Source organism: Oncorhynchus clarkii, chromosome 5, assembly GCF_045791955.1.
Source record: "Oncorhynchus clarkii lewisi isolate Uvic-CL-2024 chromosome 5, UVic_Ocla_1.0, whole genome shotgun sequence".
NCBI classification, from domain to species: Eukaryota; Metazoa; Chordata; class Actinopteri; order Salmoniformes; family Salmonidae; genus Oncorhynchus; species Oncorhynchus clarkii.
Genome location: NC_092151.1, coordinates 35,885,679 through 35,910,591, shown reverse-complemented (window position 1 = coordinate 35,910,591; position 24,913 = coordinate 35,885,679). Strand labels below are relative to the sequence as shown.

Genomic DNA, 24,913 nt, shown 5'->3' with positions numbered 1-24,913 from the left:
AGCGTATGAAATGTACTCTTGTGGAGATTGTACAGAGGATCTCAAAGGATCTTAAATTTTACTCCAATAACTTTGACCATTACTCAGCTCAGTAAGAAAAGGACACAATCACACAGAAAACTATTCAAATGACATCTTAATGAGTTTTTTCTTTCCTGTGCTCTGATATTCACAAACAGAAGTGTGTTCATGCTTGTTGCTGTTTTTTGCTGTTCATATCAACAAATGGTTATATTTTAACACTGAGACACAAAACAAGTTAGTGTTTATTTTGAACAATATCTTGCAGTGTACTGACGATATCCAACATTTACATGAAAAGTATAATCATGCATTGAAAATTACTTGTCCAAATAATTGGCGCACCTTTGTCTCAAAATACTGAACGTACATTGTAGACAATAAGGCAATTTTGTATTCATCATTCAGTTAACACCAGGCCCGTACAAATTAACGCTGTAATATTGCAAAAGGTTATTGTGGATTAATAATAATGTTGACAAAAACTTTAAACAAACCTTGATGCTGAAGTTCACTGACCCCCATCAAGATGACTTCAGTAAGATATTGAGACATTTCTGAAGTTGAACAGTTGGCCTACTTACTCGTTAACATCTCAAAACAATATGGTAGTATTTTGTGTCCGTTTTTTTATGTTGCATATTATCTGACGGTTATACTCTGAGTGAGGTTTAGCACCAGTATAAGGCTCGCCTCAGGCTTTGCGATGTGTAGATGCGTGCCGCGGCTGTCAGATTTTGGGAAGGAAAACTTTGAGGGGCTCGTTCTCATGCACTTTATCCAGGAATCCCAGATTGAAGTAGGGGTACAACGTCTCTGTGAAGGTTTCACGGAAGGTATAGAGATGAGTCATGCTCTCTGCATTGTAGAAAGACACCAGACCCCTCTTATAATCCAGATACACCCCTATCCTAGCCAGAGGCTCCTCAAGTGACAGGACAGTAGGGGGCGATGTACAGGCCATGTACTGTATTCCATAGGATAAGGACAGGGTCCAGAAGCCATTGGCTGGCAGGGCTTTGATGACCCCCTTCCTGGATACAGACTCTCTTGCTACCCCCACGGTCCACACAGTGCTGCTGTAGACCTCTATCTCCCAGTAGTGGCGGCCATGGGTGAAGCCCTGACTGCCCAGTAGAGACAGGGCAGCGTTGAAGCGGTGAGGGTTGTCCTGGACAGAGTGGTTGAAGGTCTGGTAGCGGACACAGGTGAGGGATGAGGTCAGGCTGAGCCACGGGTTGGCCGTGCTTGAGTTTAAGGTGATGGCAGCTGGAACTGAGAGCAAGGAAACCAAGTATAATATTCCATAATACAGATAAAAGTGGTACAGCAGTGTCATTCTCAATGAAACAGTTTAACCTTCTGTCTAAAATAAGTAAACAACAATTAAATGGTAAATTCTGTGTAGTAAAGTAGTGAATTCTGTGAAAATCACCAGTGTTGTGTTGGAGACCAGCTAAAGCGAGACCGATTCAAGCACAAGATCGGAGCAAATCGAGTCCGAGTCAAGACCAAGACCAGAGGGGGGAGGGTGAGACCGAGTCAAGACCGAGACCGGGAGGGGGAGAAGGGGTCCGAGACGGAGTCAAGACCGAGACTAGCAAAATGCGAGTCCAATTAAAGACCATGATTGTAATTTTGTCATATCACCACAACAATAAGAGTTGAAAATGTCCAGTATTTCTGTGTTCATATTACAGGACAACATATGGATTCTTTAGATATTCAGGATAGTAAATAATGCATGCTGAGGGAAAATAGAGCCACTCCACCAATGATTACTAACCCAAACACAGTGGGGAACAATTGGCCTTCTACGCCTTCAGAGAAGGTTTAAGGATTTATAAAATAATGATTATAATAATAATAATAATGATATTATTATTTTCAAAGACAGTTCTGATTTAATCTCTTCAGTTTTTGTAAAGGAAAGAGTTAACACTGAAGAGACTTCCAGATGTTTTTGCTCGTCTCTGGGGAGATAAATCTAGATAGCTAAGTCAGCCGTTGGCTAGGACATCAGAAGCTAGATAAAGGCATCTGCCATTTAACTGTATTAGGGCAACATTTTGGAGTGACAGTGGAATAAACCAATCACTATTTTTATTTTATTTTTTAATTTTAAAAAAAAATATTTTTTTTACCCCTTTTTCTCCCCAATTTCGTGGTATCCAATTGTTGGAGTAGCTACTATCTTGTCTCATTGCTACAACTCCCGTACGGGCTCGGGAGAGACGAAGGTTGAAAGTCATGCGTCCTCCAATACACAACCCAACCAGCCACACTGCTTCTTAACAGCGCGCATCCAACATGGAAGCCAGCCGCACCAATGTGTCGGCAACCTTGGTTAGCGCGCACTGCGCCCGGCCCGCCACGGGAGTCATTAAAGTCCAACAGGTCACTGCGCAACAGCGAGCAGTGGTTTCCCCACAGTCTAGCTGACTAGGTTTTGCTGTCGGCTAGTTTGCAGCGGTTGCAGCAGGTGTTATCAAAGAGGATGTTGTTGATCATTCGTTAGCTCCTCCCTTTTCAAAAATAACTTTTAACAAGAAGTTCAGTTTTAAATGATCATCATCTTGTGAGTGGAACTGTTGTTAGCCACCTCTTTGAAAATCATTTATGTGTGTGAAACATTGTTGTACTTAAAGTGGAACAGACAGCATTTTAGAAACATGAAATCTTATTAAAATCTGTTCATATACACCCCCAGGAAGAATTAAAAATAAACATTCTGACAAGCGACCACTTAGATATGTTCATGTTTTCATCAATTCTTAGAATGTTTGGGAAAATATAGAGCGGGAAAGTATACGTGCGTTTGGGTAATTTGGGTTCCCGAGTGGCACAGTGGTCTAAGACAATCCAGGCTGCATCACATCTGGCTGTGATTGGGAGTCCCATAGGGACGGCACACAATTGGCCCAGCGTCGTCCGGGTTTGGCTGGGGTAGGTCGCCATTGCAAATAAGAATTTCTTCTTAACTGGCTTGCCAAGTTAAATGAAGGTACTAACATTTTTAAAAAGCATAGACACTGCAGTATATAAAAACATCTGTTTTGTCCATACAGAGTCTACACAGACCGGTGCGACATAGCCGATCAGAGCTAAGGTTGACCTTTATACAAACAAGCCATTTGCCACACCGGCCGCCATCATTCACGTTGAACTGGACTGTGCGTTTACAGGCAGTTGCAACAGCCCGACTTTAGATCATTAGAACGCATTCGCAAAAAGCCACAAAATATACCCGAATGGGTTTCTGGATTTGGGAACTGTTGATCAAACAACCATGAAAATGTAGGCTCTCTCTCCCTCAGTTATGTGCATGAACAACAACAACAACAAGATCAACAACTATTGCTAGCCAGAGCAAAATTAGCTAAAATGTAAGGAAGGTACACTAGATACTGTAAACCCTCTCATACTTTTTCAGCAAGTTGGCTGTCAAAATTGCACTCATAAACAATGGGGAATTTCTAGCCTCCTCGTCCTTCTGCAGCATGCCTGCCAATTCATGCTTGTTGGCTAGCTTCCTAGCTAACTACTTCCAGACATAAATGTATCTCACTCTGACCATTTTACTCACCGTAGCAGAGCTGGTTAGGCTGTTTACATGTTATCTAGAGCATTCTTCACTAAATATTACTTGTTTTGCCTATGTTTATTCAGCAGGTGTTGCGCGTTTGTAAATTCATCAGTTGTTTTGCACTCTGGCACACAGACGAGAGTGCTCTGGAATCAGAATAGATAGTCAGAATGAATTTGTGAACGCAAGGGATATGTTCATTTTATAACAGTCGCTCAAGTTCTTGCTAGCTAACAAAATGTCACCTGCATCTCTAGCTGTGTACGGTGCATACGGAAAGTATTCAGACCCCTTGACCTTTTCCACATTTTGTTATGTTACAGCCTTATTCTAAAATTGATTAAATATATGTTTTCCTTCATCCATCTACACACAAAACAGGTTTCAGACATGTTTACAAATGTATTTTAAAAAAAAATGAAATATCAATATGGTTTACTCCAGACGTGACGCTTGGCCTTCAGGCCAAAGAGTTCAATCTTGGTTTCATCAGACCAGATAATCTTGATTCTAATGGTCTGAGAGTCTTTAGGTGCCTTTTGACAAACTCCAAGCGGGCTGTCATGTGCCTTTTACTGAGGAGTGGCTTCCGTCTGGCCACTCTACCATAAAGGCCTGATTGGTGGAGTGCTGCAGAGATGGTTGCCCTTCTAGAAAGTTCTCCCATCTCTACAGAGGAACTCTGGAGCTCTGTTAGAGTGACCATCAGATTCTTGCTCACCTCCCTGACCAAAGCCCTTCTCCTCCGATTGCTCAATTTGGCTGGGTGGCCAGCTCTAGAAAGAGTCTTGGTGGTTGCAAACTTCTTCCATTTTAGAATGATGGAGGCCACTGTGTTCTTGGGGACCTTCAATACTGCAGAAACATCTCAAGGATGATCAATGGAAACAGGATGCACCTGAGCTCAATTTAGAGTCCAATAGCAAAGGGTCTGAATACTTATGTGAATAAGATATTTCTCTTTTTATTTTTAATAAATTAGCAAAAATGTCAACAACAAAAAATGTGCTTTGTCATTATGGCGTGTTGTGTGTAGATTGCCGTTTTTATTTAATCAATTTTAGAATAACGCTGTAACGTAACAAATGTGGGAAAAGTCAAGGAGCCTGAATCCTTTCCGAATGCACTGTATAACCACTGAAAAACGATATGAGGGGAAAAAGTCAGTCACTCACCCACTTATGACTGACTTGTGATCATTGCCCTTGCTAGTTTGATTGATAGTATTGACATTCCCAGCCTTAGTTACATTTGTCCGTTTTTGTCCAGAATATTGAGTCATTTACACTGAAACAGTGCATCCAGAATGCAGGCAGCAAACAATGTACCAGGCCAGCTGTGATTTACAACCTGATAGTAATATTTTTTGGACTATCAAGAAATGTATTGGTGTTATATTAATCATTCTTTTAACTGCATCCGTCTATTCTGCCAACAATGCCTTAATGTACATCATGGAATGTTGAGTCAAATATAACCTATTTTTTATATATTTTTTTTTTGACAGATATTATGATTGTCATATGATTGTTATGATCAAATATAACCTATTTTTTTATATATATTTTTTTGACAGATATTATGATTGATTTCATATCTCCAAAGTAGTTAAAGGATAAGCAGTCCATAAACTAGGACACAGTAAGCCAGCAGGTCCCAATCATAATAATACAAAAACACAACCATCAAGCATTTCCCAATCGAAATGTTCAACTATTACTTCCATCGCATTTTTAACACACCAAGTAACCGGTGACTTAAAGTTTAAATTGGAACTGAGTGTTTTAATAGCATTCTGTGTGTGACTGCTGTCTTTCCATCGGCCCTATGCAGTGGTGTAGTTGTGCCTTGAGAAGTGGGTATACTCTAATTTTGCCAAAAAGTTCCTAAATTGCCCGCCCAGAGAAGGAAAGGCACCCTGTTTGAAAAATCCTGTTTTCCTTTGTTTTTTTATGAGTTTTCAAATAGATTTGTCTGATTTTTACACTCAAAATCACAGAAAAATTTGAGAAATGACAAAAGTCCACAGAAATGAAACTACATCCAGAGCTGGTCCTGACCTCCCTGGGGCCCTAAGCAACATTCTGCCAAGGGGTCCTGCTACCTGACCCGCGACCCATGTAAACCATTTGCCATTGCCACAGTCACACCTAACACGCCAGTGTTCCCACTACAATCCTCCCTCCTTTAAAAATGTTTGCTCCATCAGTCAGCCTAAGAATAAGTAGACTTATACAGAACAGGATGAGGTATAAACAAACAATGTTTATTGAATATAATATTTTCTATAGAATCTTAAGATAAGTGAATATTAACATTAACATAAATAAGAAATTATAGAAAATATAAAATTTAAAAAATAATCAAATTTAACATTGAGCTTTGGCTCTGCTGCCTGGTAATGAGTCCAGTCCTCACAATATTATACAATTAGCTTTGTCTATACAATGTAAACATAAGCCTATAGGCTATGGCTGCAGCTATATGTCTCAAAATAGTACAATAAAACCTATACAGCTGTGTGATTAGCTTTGGTTCCCTCTACAGCCGGGCATTTTCAGCATCAGCATGGACACCAGTCTATCTGGGCACCAGTCTGTCTGAGCACCAGTCTATCTGGGCACCAGTCTGTCTGGGCACCAGTCTGTCTGGGCACCAGTCTATCTGGGCACCAGTCTGTCTGGGCACCAGTCTATCTGGGCACCAGTCTGTCTGGGCACCAGTCTATCTGGACTGTCTGGAAGAAATTGAGAAAGCATGTCACATAGTTAAGCAGTCATTTACACAAATGCACTTCTGCCATACAATCTTAAATGTTACTAAGTGTGTAAACATTTGAATGTTTGAATTAAAATCTTACCATCAAAATATTCCTCTTCTGCCTTTTCTTGAGGCAAAATCAGCAATGATGTCATCATAGGACATGTGTTTCCCCACATCATGATTTATGCTCATGATGGACAGACCACTCAAACGTTCCTGTGACATGGAAGACCTCAGGTAGCTTTTGATGAGCTTTCATTTTGAAAAGCTCCTCTCTGCCGATGTTACTGGTAAGATGACTGTAATTCTTAGGGCTGTCCAAAGGTTAGGATAGAATTCCTTCAGGTTTTTCTCACAGAGAAATGAAAGTAGCTCAAAGGCAGTCATTTTATCTGTTGGCAGATCAGGTCAATTCTAAATCTCGTGTGCCAGATCCATTCCACTGATGTCACAGTCATTTCTGAAGGTTAGTGTTTTCAACTTCCATGCAGTGAGCCTTTAAATATTCACTGGACATCTGAGGCAGTGCTGAAGTTCAGCAGCACTCCATATTTGGTTTTCACCTGGATGAGTGTTTCAAATCTTTCATCCATGGATGTCACAGCAGAGTCGACCACAATGTTGAAGCAGTTGACTTCAAGGTTTTTCATTGCATCAGTCACTGGTTCATCACGAGCCTCATAGCTGAAATGCTTTTTGCTGTTTCTCAGTCTCTTCTCTTTCAGAACAGCCTCCACATTCATTTCTTCACAAATGCTTTTGGATGTTTTCTGGGCCTCAGAGAATCCAGTTTCCCGGTATGTAGTGAGGGAGGCCTTTGCATTTGAGATTAAATTCCCTGCGATATCCAACTGCATTGAGGCGGATTGGAGGAGCTTGTTCACCTTGTTTGCCAATGTATCTGATGCTGGCTGTACACCTCTGGTTGTACTAGTACTGGCTGAGGCTGCCTATCCTTCACCTGGGTCTGTGTTAGTACTTGTTGAAGCCAGCTGTATTGGGTCTGTGTTAGTACTTGCTGAAGATTCCAGTACTGGGGTCTGTGTTAGTTATCTTTTCTGAGCTGCAGTTTATAAACACCGTTTGCTTTTATCAAACGTAATAAATTGTTTTATTTCAGTCACACTTTTGTCAGGCACAAAGTCACAGAACACAGCCCTGGAAGTGGCTGGCAAGCAAGCAAGACACAAACAGACCATGAAATGCACTGCCCAGCTAGGTTAGCAAGACAGACAGACTAGAGAGAGATGCACTGCCCAGCTAGGTTAGCAAGACAGACAGACTAGAGAGAGATGCACTGCCCAGCTAGGTTAGCAAGACAGACAGACTAGAGAGGGATGCACTGCACAGCTAGGTTAGCAAGACAGACAGACTAGAGAGAGATACACTGCGAGCTAGCACATCAACTTAACGTTACTGTTATTTGCTGGCATCAAACTTGGAGAGGAGAGAACACAAGTTTACCTGATTTCGTGACCAGAAGGATAGTTCCGCTTCATCCTCTCATACAAGTTGTAAACATTGACACCTGCTTAGACACGAGGGGGAGGCGGGGCCCTTGCGTAATTTGCAGGGCCCTACGCAACTTGCGTTGTGAGCCTATAGGGCCACCCGGCTCTGACCACATCAATCTGTCAGGGTCAGCCTCACCAGTGGGTGGCCTCTGTCCACCCAGGCTTAGCCATGTCTACACCCCTGATGCAAATAGTGCATGATGACAATTGCGCATCACAAATAGCCTACTAACCAACACTTCGGACTAAACATTTTCAATACCTGATTTGCATACTCATTGATACTTTAGTTAAGCATTTACTGGTAGATATCATGAGTTGAAATGTCTCTCCTACCCTACAGGGTACCGATGTCATTCTTCTGTGAGCTGCTCCATTCCAAAACCAGATGACAGCTGCTACACTCTTGCTGCCTGCAGATGATATTCCTCTGAAACTGGGCTGTGTGTGCTGCAAGCATGTGAATATATTTCATGTGCCTTGCGATTGTGTGGGCTTTTTTGTGCATGATTTCTCTATTATACTACATAATTGATAAGTCGTATACCTCCACTACACTACTTTGATATGCATCAGTAGGGTTTAAAAAGTGAGTATAAGCAATGCCAACTGAAAAAAAACGGCACATATTCTCCATTACACCACTGGCCCTTTGTGTTTAACCAAAAGTGTTCTCTCCTACATGAGTGCGCTGGTATTATGCTTGCTGTCCTTTCAGAATCATGAACCTGTCACACACTGAAGGCCTATAGGTTCGCCACTGCTCCAAACATGTCTATAATAGATATAAGGGCTGTTAAGATATTGTTTCAAAAAAAGGACTGTATATATTTGGTATGGAAAAACGGTTTTATGCGCTGACTGAATGGAAGCGGATAATTTAGATTTTTTTTACTCCACTGGTCTCAAGAAGAAATTGTGAGTCCTCGCTGTCCGAGACCGAGTCAAGACCTAGTACAAATGTATCTGACACAGAGACAAGACCAAGTCTGGAGACCGTACTACAACACTGCAAATCACCTACATTGCAGAGCAAGAATAGTAGCTGAAAGCTCCTGAATTGCAACTCCTGCTTGCTGTAATTGACATTCATTCTATTCAAGATGAGTTATTTAAATTACAGTACCTGGGTAGATGCTTCCTTTCAGTGATTTCCACACTCGGTACTGCAGGGGCCCTGCGAACCGCCCCTCACACAGACTGGGAGCCGTGAGGGTAGGCTTCTCAAACTTCGGAGAAGGCCTGCCAAAGACAACACAAGCTTTAGAAGATACATATCAGAAACAGGAAACCCCCATTATGGAATAACATGGTGAAAGCTAAAACGGCCCACGTCACGCCATGCTCTCACCTCTGGAGCAGGGTCTTGATATTCTGGGACGAGACAGGAAAAACAGAGGGGAGAGAGTGATAATCAGCTTTGGCAGTGGTTAACAAGTGGAAAAGCAGTGTTCCATATGACATCAGAGTCTGAGCTAATGCTGTCCCACCCTCTGGGATCTCCCTGTAGTTGGGGGAAAGTCCCTGGGTCTGAGCCTGTCCCTATAATCTCCTTATCCTCACCATCGACCAGGAGTGAGGTCATAGGCCCACATTCTGCCTGTGTTCCACCCTAAAGTGTTCCTCCCTCACTCTGGGGTCCTTCTGTAGAATGTCTAGAATAGATACTTACTACATTATTATAGCAGATATAAATGTCTAGAAGTGTGCAAGCTTGTCCTCACATTTGTCCTCGCATCCATATTTTTGTTCAAACAGCACATGCAAATAATCAAAATCTAACCTAAACATTGTTCAGTGTAGTCGTTCAAGAATAACTCCAGTAGGTAAACAGTAGCCGTGTCCTGTCTCACCCGCAGCAGTGTAAAGGGGTCCTGCACCCTCAGATTGTCCTCGATCTCGTTCAGGGCCCTCTGCAGACGGCAGACCTCCACACAGAGCAAGGCCTTATGTTCGTCCAGTCTGATCAGCTCCATGCGCTCCACTGTCTTCAGCTTCACCTGCAGCAGCTTCTCCTCCTGGTAAAGGAACTGGTGCAGGTCGCTGAACTGGGCCTCGATACGCTGCTTCAGGTCCGCCGTGTGCTCCTAGTTTGAGAAGATCAAGGTTTAAGCGCAATATATAGATTGTTATCAGGTGTAGGTATGAGATACTATAGTTTTTCTTACCTTGAGCTTCTTGACCTCCTCCTCAGTCTCTCTCTCACACTGCAGGGCCATGTTCAGTTCCCCTTTCAGAGAGTCCATGGAGCTGTTGAGAGAAGCCTGCATAGCCAGAACAAAGCAGCAGCATTACTGTAAGTAGTCATCAGCCTTGTGTTCTCTACAGTTCACCAGAGGTCATCCACGGTAAATACAGTAATCTGCCCTGGGAGTGAGGCTGGCACAAACAATGTTATGGGAAAAGAGCCGGATGCAACTTGAAAACAGACGAACAGCGGAGGATAATGAGCGGTTTACAAAAATAAAGGGGCACCTGAAGTGGTATGACAAATCATTGACATTTTAGTTGTTGATGCCAAGTCACTTCAAGTTTTTCTATGCTATATTTGATCCCAAAAAAGGTTTTGCTTAAATTCCTCCCATGCATTATACTGCTACTATATCCATGGCCCAAAAATGGATTTTTCCTGTCCTCAATTTCCCCTGCATCTGTGACCCTTTGGCTTATTGTACATATTTTGCCCTGTACTAAGCCTTTTACAAGCATTCTTTGTGAAATTTAGCAGTGTAAAAAGGCAACAGAAATCAATTTGAATTTGGATTTACCCTGTATCTCTGCTGTGCCTCCTGGACACACACCATGGTGTGGTTCCTGTGCTCCTGAGAGAGTCCACACACCAGACACACCAGCTCCTGGTCCTCCTCACAGTAGAGCTTCAGCTCCTCTCGGTGCCGGCCACAGCGTGGGGCAGGAGCAGGGCCAGAGCTCCTCTCTGGTACCCCCATGTCCCCCGGCAGCCCCCCGCTCTCCTCCAGGCCCTGGCAGTAGCTCTCCACTATGTTGGCCACGATGCGGTTGGGCCGGTAGCTCTGGCCAGGGAATACCTTCCTGCACTGTGGACAGGATCCAGACCCCCCCTGGACCTGGCCTCTGGGGCCCCCCCAGTAGCCAGCGATGCATGCCTGGCAGAAGGTATGGTCGCAGGGCAGAAAGACAGGCTGCTTGAAGAGGTCCAGGCAGATAGAACAGGTCAGGTCTCGGCTGAGTCGCTGTGCTGAGCTCTTGGATACTTGCCCAGCCATAGTAGACTGCCTAGGCTTTTCCTTTGTCGTTTGCTTTGAAAGCTCCCCCTCTCTATATTTAAAACTTTTCTTAGCGGATTTCTCCACCTCAACGGTGTATTGAGACGTTAACTGGAGTTTCTCCACCTCTCTGTGATTCTTACTCCTTATGTTCATTCCTTTTGTCAGACTTCTCTTTTGTTTATGCTGGATTTGCAGCTATTTAGACATCCTCCTTCTACTGAGTGTTTGGCTCCTCTCTCTGGTCTCTCTCAGTCTTCCTGTTTACTGTGGGAAAGGAAGGGGCTGGTGAGGAGGCGGCCTCTGTCTCTTGTTCCATCCCAAAAAGGCAGGGGTGATTTTTGTGCCCCCTTCTAAACTCCCCCTCTGACGTCAGAAGTTAGGGTGGTGTGGGTGTGTGTCTGGAGTTGTGTGTGTGTTTAGGCCTACATTGTGCAAATTGTGAGTCAAAACAGATGTGCCCTATTTTCTCTTTAGCTGGCTGGAAAAACAAAATGGTTGAAAAAGAAACTATCAATACACCAATTACTGCAAATGGTTATTGACAGGGCTCGGACAATGGCAAGAAAACAGGGCTGGGTAACTTCCTGGAGAATGCAGCTACAGCCAACTCCTGCACAATGAGATTGTAGAGAAAACAGCCATCACTGTTCCAGGAGAAATATTAAGAAGTTTTAAGTCTGGATTGCCCTCTAGCAAACAGGTTTCCGTAATGTACGTTTCCAATAGAAGTGTATGACATTATTAGTCTAGTTCAAGCAATTATGTTAATTTATAGTACCAGTACAGTTTCAGTCTGCGCCAGCTACTTTCTATTAAAGGCCCAATGCAGCCGTTTATACTGTAAGTAACTTATTTCTCAAGCGAGAATTTAGCTAGGACTGTTTGTTGGGAGTGGTCTGGGTGGGGAGGGGAAACAGAAAACTAGCTGTTATAGACAGAGATCTGAAACTCTTAATCAATTTACATTTGGACATTTGGTGATGTCACGATGGAAAGCCGGAAACTCCTGCCCTTGCAAACCTGCAGATTAGAAGGTCCTGTGTAGATAGTTGTTTGTTGAAAATACAATCAGGAATAACACTGATAAAAAAAATCACAAATTTTCAGTGTTAGTTTCATCAGCTGTTGTACAATATGATATAAAACACAGGAAAAAACATACTTTTGACTGGAATGGGCCTTTACGTTCACTCCACTGTAGACAAACACCTTGTCAAACACTATGGGTTGATTTCATACTTTGAGCATACACTCTTTTTTATTTCTACTACCTTAAACACAGCATGCATGAGTCATGCTTCCAAAATTGTTCATGGCTCTAATACATTCTGTTCTGAAGGTGTATCTACCTTAGACTCAGGTTATGAACACAACATGCAACCATTTCTCTAAGACACTTGACAGGGTACATATTTACTCTGCTATTGGTGTTCCAAACATCAATAATAATTAGCCTACTACTTGTTAATTAGGCATCAAACCCTTTTTTCAATTTTCGTCTAAAATGACGCCCAACTCTAACTGCCTGTGGCTCAGGACCTGAAGCAAAGATATGCATATTGTTGACACCACTTGAAAGGAAACACTTTGAAGTTTGTGGAAATGTGAAATTAATATAGGGGAATATAACACATTAGATCTGGTAAAAGATAATACAAAGAACAAAACACAAGTTTTTTGTAATTTTTTCATCTTTAAAATGCAAGAAAAAGGCCAATACATGACTTAGGAATCTAGGTGCAATTTAGACTTTGGCCAGCAGTGTATGTGCAACGTTTTAGACTGATCCAATGAGCCATTGTATTTCTGTTTAAAATGTATCAAGACTGCCCAAATGTGCCTACATGTTTTATTAATTCATTTTCAAGTTCATAACGGTGCACTCTTCTCAAACAATAGCATGGTATTATTTCACTGTAAAAGCAACTGTAAATTAGACAGTGCAGTTAGATTAACAAGAATGTAAGCTTTCTGCCCATATCAGATCTGTTTATGTCTGGGAAATGCTCTTGTTACTCATGCTAATCACATTAGCCTATGACAACTGGGGGGGACGTCCCGCGGGGGGGACACTCTACATCCTGTAGAGGTTAAACTGAGTGTCTGACTCTTAACCCTTAAACTGTCAGTTAGTGTTACATTGCGTGTTTATACTGGTCTCTCTGTGGCTGACATAATAACGTAATGACAATGCGGGACCTGACCATACAGACTACTGTGTACTTACATACTAGGTCACTCACTGCATACTAGTTCACTCTCTGTGGCTGACGTGATGAAAATGATAGACTATAGTGTGTACTGGTCTTGCATACCAGGTCACTGCAGTTAAAGAAGAACATATATGTTAGTAACCTTAGGAGACAGTGTAAACAGTTTTGGACAGTTTCAACTCAGTTTTACTCTTAGATCCTTTACTGTCGATGACACTGGAGAAACGCAAGAGTTCAGGTAAGCAGTGCATTCATGCAAGTTATTGTCCTACATTGCAGAGGCATGCAGCCATCTGATAGGCTTTATGGTTGAGGACTCCACTGCTGATGCCTCTGTTGCCGAGGAGAACCAGAAGGAGATAGTGTGTCCGGCACACGGCCACACCCGGCTGGGCCTCTGTTTGGTGCGTAGCTCCATGGACCTCTCCCCTGGGGTGACCATGTTGTCCCTCACCAGAGCACAGCGCAGCCCCCCAGGCTTACCCCCAGGGTCTGGATGGCCTCTCTATCTCCCTGGCCAGCAGCCTCCTAATCTCACACTGGGTCAGATGTTCCAGTGATCCCCTGTGGTGGCCGCCATCACCTTGCGGGTACAGACGTTCATCAACCCATAGTTTGCACACTGGCCCTCAAACATCACTCTGTCCACATAGTGCTGCAAGCGCAGCAATGCCATTCTGGAGAGGGGGTTGTGGGATGTGTCCTTGAAAATAAATTGTTATTTTAGCCTGAGATGAAAGTAGGGACTGCAGAATGGTGATAAAGTATGGAGATAATTGATTATCTACCAATTATGGGTTCATATTGGGAAAGTGCTATACAGGAACCCAGCCTAAAACCCCAAACAGCAAGCAATACAGATGTAGAAGCACGGTGGCTAGGAAAAACTCCCTAGAAAGGCAGGAACCTAAGAAGAAACCTAGAGAGGAACCAGGCTCGGAAGGGTGGCCAGTCTTCTTCTGGCTGTGCCTGTGGAGATTTTTAAGAGTACATGGACATTAAGGTCAGATTGTTCTTCAAGATATTAAAATGTTCATAGATGACCAGCAGAGAGCGAGAGAATTAGAGGGAGCTTACTTAAATTCACACAAGACATCAGATAAGACAGGAGACCTACACCAGATAAAACAGACTGACCCTAGCCCCCCGGCACATAGACTATTGCAGCGTAGATACTGCGTCAACTGAAGTGTGTCAGCCTTGTCTCAGCCTTGTCACAAAGGATAACTTTCCCTCTGGCTATCTACTCCGATTTCAGAGCACTCTTGTCTGTGTGCCAGAGCGCAGAATAACTGATGAATTTACGAACACGCAACACCCGTTGAGTATAACAAGTGTCAGTAAACTTCGCCAATTTAGAAAATAAATGAAATTTTTGCCAGCAGCACAGTTAGTCAAGAATGCTCGAGATACTATGAAAACAGCCTAATCAGCTCTGCTAGGGCGAGTAAAATGGTCAGAGTGAGGTGTTCTCTTATTTGTGTCTGAATGTAGCTAGCAAGCTAGCCAACTTTAGCCAGTTAGCTTGGGTGCTTGACTGACGTTGTGAGGTCCGAAGGCTCGGATCAACCCTACTCCTTGGCCAGAACATCCAGTTTGCGCTCTGAACGCTCCGAGAGCGAAACTCTCTGAATTTAGGAACAGACTCTGACTTTATTAACACCCAGAGTGCACTCTGAGCACACTCTGGCTTTCCAGAGTGAATTTACAACACACCCTCCATCCCTTTTGTTCCGCGTAGCCTACCACTGAATCAGAAGCAGAATTCCGACATCTAGTGGTCAAAGGGCCTGTTATCTTGTAGTGCACACACAGGACCCAGGAATGGAAGGAGATGGACATTTACTACACATGGAAATACTGAACTGGGGTGGAGAGAATAAGAAAATAAATACATCCAGAATTAATTTAAATCCAGAACTTGTTTATGTTTGATTCAATTCATAATTTCAGGAACAACCCGTCAAACAAAATGTTAGTTTTAAACAAAATACCTGATTTATTGCTGAAAACAAAATGATCCAGTACCATACAAGTATGAATTGTAATCAACACAAGACCTCTCACACATCACTGTACCTTCTATCAGTTGGCAGGATGGCCATCCTTAACTGCAAGTCCACAGACTCGCTGGTACATGGTTGTCTATAAAGCCATCTAATGGCAGCTGCCAATAAATTGAAGCACTTTACTCACCCTACAGAGTAATTGACATTACCATCTAAGATCACAGAACTGTATTTTATATCATGTTCCCAACACAAGACCTTAGTCTGGTAAAAGCCTTTAGCTTTGCTGCCCCTTCATCTTGGAACACTTCGCAAAAGGACATAAAACTAGATCATTTTATTCTGCTTGATGATTTGAAATCCCAGATTGGATGGCTGTTGACCACAGATTGCATATGTTTTTAAACCTTTTAAATGATCTTATGCACTGTTTTAACTTGCATTCATTGTTATGTTTTATGTTGTGTTGTCTCACGTGTAACTTAATGTATGCTGCTTTCTTGGCTAGGGCTCACTTGAAAAATATATTTAAATCTCATTGTGACTTCTATGATTAAATAAAGGATAAATAAATACAATTAAAAACAATTCTTACACCAAGTACCTCACATCATGGCAGAATATTCGTGTGGTTTTACTTGTGCAACACGACTGCTTTGTAGACGGTCTGGAACGCGGCCTACATTTAATTGTGGGAATAACATTAGGAGGGCTCCTTACGCATATTTCGACCTGTAGCAGCAGCTACCATCAGCTGATCCTAAATACTGCTTTCCAAATCAGCAAAGAAAACACAAACAAAAGCTAAATGTTTGAGGCACGATTGACCCCAGGTTTAATACTAAAGAAAGTTTTGAACGCTCTGAAAGACCTTATCACTGAAGCTTGCTGGGATGTGAGCTCCTCGGTTATCTCCCTCCAGAGTATGGACTCATCACATGTTTCCCTCAGTGCACCTCAACTTGCGAAGCGACTTGAGTTGAGTTCAACTTGCGAACTCTGTTGAGTTTACCTAAAATGAACACTTGCTGGCTTACTGGCAGCATGTCCAAGATTTTGAGGTGTGCAGGGAATGATGACATCATCACCCTACGTGCAAATGGCACTGCAGAGACTCTTCTGATGTTTGAGACTGAAAGTAAGTAGGCCAGTAAGTAGGTCTCAGAGCATTTCATATTATTCTGTATGTAAATCCAAGACACTCCATTTACACTGGACAAAAAAATATATACATGGAACAGGCAACAATTTCAATTTTTTTACTGAGTTCAGTTCATATAAGGAAATCAGTCAATTGAAATAAATTCATTAGGCCCTAATCTATGGATTTAACATGACTGGGAATACAGATATGTATCTGTTGGTCACAAATACCATAAAAAAATGCTAGGGGCATGGCTCAAAAAACCAGTCTGTATATGGTGTAACCACCATTTGCCTCATGCAGCGCAACACATCTCCTTCGCATAGAGTTGATCAGGCTGTTTATTGTGGCCTGTGGAATGTTGTCCCACTCCACTTCAATGGCTGTGTGAAGTTGCTGGATACATCCTGTCATACACGTCGATCCAGAGCATCCCACACATGCTCAATGGGACATGTCAAGTGAGTATGCAGGCCATGGAAGAACTGGGACATTTTCAGCTTCCAGGAATTATAGTTCTGAAACATGAGGTGATGACTGGCACGATCCTGGGCCTCAGGATCTCGTCACTCACTCTATGTTAAGGGATTTTTATGAATAATGACTAAATTATGTATATATTTCAGTCAGAACTATGACTAAACATAATACTACTATGTTACTGTATGGATGTATGAATATTATTATAATCATAATACTGAATGTAATGTGTGTAGTTTTTGGACTGTCTGTTCCTTGTTAGAAACTAATGGAGTTATCGTCAGACTGGCTAGAATGCTGTGTTTCTTACGGGACATCTTATCTCTGCACAGGGGGAGCAGAGACATTGGGCTAGTAGTAAATTATTTAACAGGTGGTGGAAGATGTGGGAAGGCTTGTGAACTATACTGCCATTGATTCGGAGTGGAGGAGAGACAGTTTAAAACCTATGATGTCATTTTTAGTTTATAACCTGTTGTGAATTGTACCATGATCAGTACTCTCGAGAATAAACGCTAGTGATTGATTTTGAGACTGGTCTCTGTCTATTTTATGCAAATAAGTATCTTACAAATCCTTAGAAATGGGCAGAGTGTTTTAATTGAATTGGTTGATAAACATATACAGTGCCTTGCGAAAGTATTCGGCCCCCTTGAACTTTGCGACCTTTTGCCACATTTCAGGCTTCAAACATAAAGATATAAAACTGTATTTTTTTGTGAAGAATCAACAACAAGTGGGAAACAATCATGAAGTGGAACGACATTTATTGGATATTTCAAACTTTTTTAACAAATCAAAAACTGAAAAATTGGTCATATATTTTCTGGGGCATGTCCTAATGGATAACCTTGTCTCTGTGTTGTTAGATCAGGAGAAAGTCTCTGACTATGAGACTAAGTTGATGGACTTGGATGTGGAACAGCTCCGTATTCCAGTAAGCAATCTTTATTCCTTATTCACAATCGGTTCAGTGCAAGTTAGATGTGATCTTTTCAATGTCCATTGATGTACAGTGAAAGTGGAGGAGCTGGCAAAATGTTTAGCTCGCACCATATCCTGTTCTCTCTTTAGGAACAAGAGCACAATTGTGTGGTGAAAATGCCGTCTGGCGAATTCTCACGGATTTGTAGAGACCTGTCCCAAATCGGGGATGCTGTCCTGATCACTTGTGCGGAAGGCGGGGTCCAGTTCTCAGCCAGTGGGGAGTTGGGCACTGGCAACATCAAGCTGTCCCAGACCAACATTGTGGACAATGAGGATGAGTCAGTGAGAGAGGCCTGACTGCCTCCACACACATACTCACACGCCCTGACAGTCAAATCAACAGACACAGGACATAATTTGTAGTCAGGCAACTAACCACTAGGCCGACCACTTCAATAGCAATTACTGTAGTTGTTTGGATTGTTGACTTGAGCCAAGTGCACTGCACACTTAATAATTAGATGGGTGCTTACATTTGTTTCAAGTGTGTATTATACACGTGTGAACTGGAAATGTGTTTTTTGCATATCCCGCTCCCCTTGAAAGCGGGATCAGTGCCAGGGATCATCCATTATTATCCAGTGACCCTGAAGCAATTAAGGTTAAGTGCCTTGCTCAAGGTCACATCAACATATTTTTCACCTAGTTGACTCGGGAATTCGAACCAGCGACTTTTCGGTTACTGGCCTAAGACTCTTAATTGCGAGGCTACCTGCTACCCCGACTTACATGACCTTTTAAATCAATCTGTCAAAAGGCTCAGCACAAGTACTATTTTAACAGAGAACTTTGCATAATAAAACCATTTTGCAGAAAAATGCCTAATTCCTAATTTTGCTCCACCCTCTGGGTTATTTGAGGCTGATTACATTTAAATGGGTCAAGCTGAAGAAAGCGAGAGCCATAATTCCAAAGTGACCCATTTTTGATTCTGTCTCCTACAGGTGAACATTTAGATCAAATAACCAGTACGGCTGATCTTTACCCTCAACTACCTGAACTTCTTCTCCAGAGCTACTCCTCTCTCTCCAACACGGTCACCCTCTGCATGTCAGCTGGCGTCCCTCTAGGTACACTACATGCCCAGAGACTACAGGGGGAAGACTTCACAGAGAGTCACACCACTTACTTATTCATTTTTAATTGCAACTCTCAAAGCCAACCAAGGCCGTCCTTTACTCACGCTGCCTTTTAGTAAGTAGCGGTACAGAACGGATCGAAGTGGTAATAGTATGGTAACAAGTTAGCTGTTCATAACTTCCATGATCACTGTTGGCCCTGAAAACTCAGGTCTGTGGAGTTTCTGTTCAAGGGTAACGTGTGTAAGACCATCTCAACCTGTTTGCTCTTTCCCTCCAGTGATGGAGGACAGGATTGCAGACATCGGCCACATCAAGTACTACCTGGCACCTAAAAATTGACGAGGATGCATCCTAATCGTCAACCTGACCTAAAGCACGTCTGACAACACCTGGACTGAACCCTTTTAAGAAGACTGTCTGGTGCTAGTGGAAGGTTACCTTTAAAGACGTTTGGCGGTTCTGCACTTCCCAATATGTTACAGATGTCAGTTAAATCCTGTAGGAATGGTGTGTACTATATCATGGTTAATGACAATATAACTAGAGCGAGGTTTTATGTGTTATGTAAGAAACATTGAAGTTGTCTGGTGGATACAGTATGTTTGCCATGGATTGTTTATCCTCATCATACTGCTCCTCTCAATAATGTACTCTAGGCTAACTGTTTATTCCTATTTTACCCACATACTTTGTAAATATGCTGTTTTGTTACACACAAATAAAGTTCTATAGAAGCTTAATTCATTATGGAACAGTGTTATATCCCTCATGTTGTTCATCAGAGTATTGAACTAGAGACACTGTGCTATTGCCACGTATGGCCACTTGATGGCAGTCAAGACCAAGCAAAAACTGTCTAATACATGTAAAATTGACTCCAGTCCAACTTTTCTCTGCTTTCTATCCTCTGAGGTTATCTGGTAAATTGAAGTGAGTACAGTCACACTCTTGGTATTAAGAGTAATTAAGCTGTAAGCTTCGTTAATGTCTGATTAAAAACCACAACATAGCCTGCTGCTTAACTGCTCAGTGCTCAGCCCTCAAGTATTTAACAGCTTAGGATGGAGTTCATTAAAGAGTGAAATGGCTTTTCAGTATTACTCTGTCTACTTTATGGGTCAAGTGTTTTAAAGAGGAACTTTAGCACAATTTATTCCTACCTGGTCCTTTACTTTCTGATGAAAACCTGAAATCAGTTGCTCAATATTAGTTGCTCATTTTTGTCTGTATAAATTTTGTAAGTACATACAAATAGGCTATATTGTTTTGACATACTCATACAATGCCTTCAGAAAGTATTCACACAGCTTAACTTTTTCAACATTTTGTTGTGTTATCAAATTGGGATTCAAATGGATTTAACTGTCATGTGTTTGTCAATGATCTACACAAAATGCTCTGTAATGTAAAAGTGAAAGAAAAAAATATATATCTTGATTACATAAGTATTCAACCCCCTGAGTCAATACATGTCAGAATCTCCTTAGGCATTGATTACAGCTGTGAGTCTTTCTGGCCAGGTCCAAGAGCTTTGCACACCTAGATTGTACAGTATTTGCACATTATTATTATTTTTTGTCAAGTTGGTAGCTGATCATTGCTAGACAGCCATTTTCAAGTCTTGCCATAGATATTCAAACCGTAAGTCAAAACTGTAACTAGGCCACTCACAAACATTCAGTGTTGTCTTGGTAAGCAAAAGCAACTCCGGTGTATATTTGGCCTTGTGTTTTGGGTTATTGTCCTGATGAAAGGCGAATTTGTCTCCTAGTGTCTGTTTTAAAACGGACTGAACCTGCTTTTCCTGTAAGGGGTTCGTACTGGCGGCAGAGAAGTCAGACGCAGGAGAGCAAAAAATACTGTGTTTCTGTGCCACGAATGCCGCCCACTCCCCCGGCCGGTCCTGGCAATAGGACCGCAGAAACCTGCCCACATCCTGGTTTACTCTCTCCACCTGCCCATTACTCTCGGGGTGAAACCCTGAAGTAAGGCTGATCAAGACACCCAGACGTTCCATGAACGCCTTCCAGACCCTAGACCTGAATTGGTGACCTCGATCAGACACTATATCCTCAGGCACCCCGTAGTGCCGGAAGACGTGAGTAAACCTGGCCTCCACAGTCTGTAGGGCCGTAGGGAGACCAGGCAGAGGGAGGAGATGACAGGACTTTGAGAACCAATCCACAACGGCCAGGATCGCGGTGTTACCCTATGAGGGGGAGATCGGTTAGAAAATCCACCGACAGGTGCGACCAAGGCCGTTGTGGAACGGGTAAGGGGTGTAGATTCCCTCTGGGCAGGTGCCTAGGAGCCTTACACTGGGTGCACACCAAGAAGGAGGAAACACAATCCCTCATGTCCTTTGCCAAGGTAGGCCACCAGTTCCTCCCGCTCAAACAGCGCACTGTCCGACTGATCCCAGGATGACCAGAGGAGGGTGACGTGTGGGCCCAATAGATTAACCCGTCACGAACAGCAGATGGGATGTACAGACGCCCAGCGGGACACTGGACGGGAGCGCACTCTGCATGTAACGCCTGCTCAATGTCCGCTCCCACACAACCGGCACCACCAGGCAGGAGGCGGGGAGTATGGGAGTGGGATCCATGGGCCGCTCCTCAGTGTCATACAGCCAGGACAATACATCTGCCTTAACATTCTGGGAGCCTGGTCGGTAGGAAAGGGTAAACACAAAACGTGTGAAAGACATGGCCCACCTTGCCTGGCGAGGGTTCAATCTCCTCGCTGCCCGGATGTACTCCAGATTGCAGTGGTCAATCCAGATGAGGAAAGGGTGTTTAGTCCTGTCAAGCCAATGTCTCCACACCTTCAGAGCCTTGATGACAGCCAACAGCTCTCATAGTTTCGCTCCGCCGGGCTGAGCTTCTTCGAGAAGAAGGCGCTGAGAGAGCACAGCTCCTATCCCAGCCTCGGACGCGTCCACCTCCGCTATGAACGCCAAAGAGGGATCCAGATGGGCCAGCACAGGAGCCGAGGTAAACAGAACCCTCAGGTGACCAAAAGCCCTGTCCGCCTCAGCTGACCACTGCAAACGCACTGGGCCCCCCTTCAGCAGTGAGGTAATGGGAGCCGCTACCTGACCAAAACCCCGGCTGCACCTCCTTTACCATGGTGGGAGTCGGCCAATTACGCATGGCTGAAATGCGGTCACTCTCCATCTCCACCCCTGAGGTGGGAATGCGGTACCCTAGGAAGGAGATGGACTGCTGGAAGAACAGGCACTTCTCAGCCTTGACATACAGGTCATGCTCCAACAGGCGACCAAGCACCCTGCACACCAGGGACACATGCTCGGCGCGTGCAGTGGCGTATATCAGAATGTTATCAATATACACCACTACACCCTGCCTGTGCAGGTCCCTGAAAATCTCATCTACAAAGGCCTGGAAGACTGATGGTGCATTCATCAACCCGTACGGCATGACAAGGTTCTCATAGTGCCCTGAGGTGGTACTGAAAGCCGTCTTCCACTCGTCTCCCTCCCGGATACGCACCAGGTTGTAAGCGCTCCTGAGATCAAGTTTGGTGAAGAAGCGCGCCCCGCGCATTGACTCAATCGCTGTGGCTATGAGCCGTAGCGGGTAACTATATCTCACAGTGATCTGGTTCAGACCCCGATAGTCAATACACGGGCGCAGACCTCCCTCCGTCTTCTTCACAAAAAATAAACTTGAGGAGGCGGGTGAAGTGGATGACCGAATGTCATATGTTTCCATAGCCTCGTCTCCGTCTGTGAGAGGGGATACACGTGACTCCTTGTTAGTGCAGCGTCTACCAGGAGATTTATCGCGCAATCGCCTCGTCGATGGGGTGGTAATTGAGTCGCCTTCTTTTTGGAGAAGGCGAGAGCCAAATCGGCATATTCAGGGGGAATGCGCACAGTGGAAACCTGGTCTGGACTCTCCACCGTAGTAGTCGCACCAACGGAAACCCTTAAACACCTCCCCGAGCACTCTTGCGACCACCCTGTGAGAGCCCTCTGTGGCCAAGAAACAGTGGGGTCATGACAAACTAACCAGGGTAGGCCTAGCACCACGGGAAACGCAGGAGAGTCAATAAGGAAGAGACTAATTCTCTCCTTGTGACCCCCCTGCGTCACCATGATCAGGAGCGGTGGCCTCCCTGATCAACCCTGACCCTAATGGTCGACTATCTAAGGTGTGAACGGGGAAAGGCACAGCCACAGGAACAATGGGGTGCCCTAAACTATGGGCAAACTAATTATCTATCAAATTCCCAGCCACGCCTGAATCGACGAGCGCCTTATGCTGGAAATGTGGGGAAAACTCAGAAAAAGTGACATACACAAACATATGTGCAACAGAGGGCTCTGGGTTAGATTGGTGCCGGCTCACCTGGGGTGACGCCAGAGCGCCCTGCCTGCTGCCTCGATACCCAGAGAAACCAACCCGGCACCGACCGGCAATGTCACTTCTGCGGCCACAGATGGTGCACGAGCTGGAACCCCCTCCGGTCTCCCTGCGCACCGCCCCTCCCAACTGTATGGGTATCGGAGAGGGGGTGCGGGGGGATGGAACCAACAGACCCCGATCTGAACGTCCGCGGGCAGCCAGCAGGTTATCCAGCCGGATGGACAGGTCCACCAGCTGGTCGAATGTGAGGGTGGTGTCTCTGCAGGCCAACTCCCGACGGACGTCCTCGCACAGACTGCAGCGATAATGGTCGATCAGGGCCCTCTCGTTCCATCCCGCACCGGCAGCCAGGGTCCGAAACTCCAGGGCGAACTCCTGGACGCTCCTTGTCCCCTGCCTCAGATGGAATAGGTGAATTCCTCAAACTGGTCCAACGCCGCATCTCCCTCTCTCCACACGGCGTTGGTCCACTCCAGGGTTGTCGTGGTGAGGCACGAGACGACGGCGGATACCCTGTCATGGCCCGAAGGAGCCAGGTGGACAGTTGCCAGGTACAAGTCCAGCTACAAGAGGAACCCCTGGCATTTCGCAGCCGTCCCATTGTATTCCTGGGGAAGGGAGAGACGAAATCCCACTGGGGCCAGGAAAAGGAGGGGCGCGTAGTGGAGGCCCAGGCTGTGCTGGTGGAGGCGCTGGGAGAACTCCCTGTCTCTCCCAGCGGTCTGTTGTCTGGACAATGCGGTACATGGTGGTGCCAACATGGTGGAGCATTGCTGCATGCTCCCAGACGCTGGTCCGGTATTCTGTAAGGGGTGCGTACTGGCGGCAGAGATGTCAGACGCAGGAGAGCAAAAACTGTGTTTCCAATGGCGCAGTTTAAAAATAAAAACCCACCGGAAAACAGAACAATCAATAAATGAGTACATAACCCGACGCACACCAGACATAATGTGCACAAGCACTTACAATAAACAATACCAGACAAGGACATGGGGGGAACAGAGGGTTAAATACACAACATGTAATTGATGGAATTGAAACCAGGTTTGTGGGAAGACAAGACAAAACAAATGGAAAATGAAAAGTGGATTGGCGTTGGCTAGAAGACCATCGACCGCCGAACGTCGCCCGAACAAGGAGAGGGACCGACTTCGAAGGAAGTCGTGACATTTCCTCTAGGATTTTGCCTGTTTTATCCCCCCCAAAAAAATCCCTAGTCCTTGCCGATGACAAGCATACCCATAACATGATGCAGCCACCACCATGCTTGAAAATATGAGTGTTATTCAGGGATGTGTTTTGCCCCAAACATAGTGTTTTGTATTAACATAACGTTCATTTCTTTGCCATATTTTTTTTGCAGTTTTACTTTACTGCCTTTGGAATATTTATAGACTTATAGACTGTGCAGACTTCCTTCTTTTCACTGTCATTTCTGCCAAATCTACACTGGAGTTGCTTATCAAGAAGAC

General features: G+C 44.1%; 1 protein-coding gene and 1 pseudogene across 1 annotated transcript; one reads left to right on the top strand and one right to left on the bottom strand.

The window, feature by feature from the left end:
* Nucleotides 1-248: 248 nt before the first annotated feature.
* Nucleotides 249-11,450, bottom strand: LOC139408727 (zinc-binding protein A33-like). The gene is made up of 6 exons (XM_071152971.1): nt 10,653-11,450; nt 10,053-10,148; nt 9,738-9,971; nt 9,236-9,258; nt 9,011-9,126; nt 249-1,296 (listed from the first exon to the last, which is right to left on the bottom strand). The coding sequence occupies exons 1-6, from the start codon at nt 11,283-11,285 to the stop codon at nt 752-754; spliced, it is 1,647 nt and encodes a 548-aa protein (XP_071009072.1). The 5' UTR covers nt 11,286-11,450; the 3' UTR covers nt 249-751.
* A 4,712-nt stretch (nt 11,451-16,162) lies between these two features.
* LOC139409979 (proliferating cell nuclear antigen-like) lies at nt 16,163-19,402 on the top strand (annotated as a pseudogene).
* The last annotated feature ends 5,511 nt before the right edge of the window (nt 19,403-24,913 follow it).

Excerpts from the sequence above, each read along its gene's own strand:
- LOC139408727 (XM_071152971.1), bottom strand. The coding sequence starts at position 11,285 with ATGAACATAAGGAGTAAGAATCACAGAGAGGTGGAGAAACTCCAGTTA. Across the intron at positions 9,127-9,235 it reads ATCAAGACCCTGCTCCAGAG|GCCTTCTCCGAAGTTTGAGA; the intron begins GTGAGAGCATGG and ends TGTCTTTGGCAG. Across the intron at positions 1,297-9,010 it reads GAAAGGAAGCATCTACCCAG|TTCCAGCTGCCATCACCTTA; the intron begins GTACTGTAATTT and ends CCTTGCTCTCAG.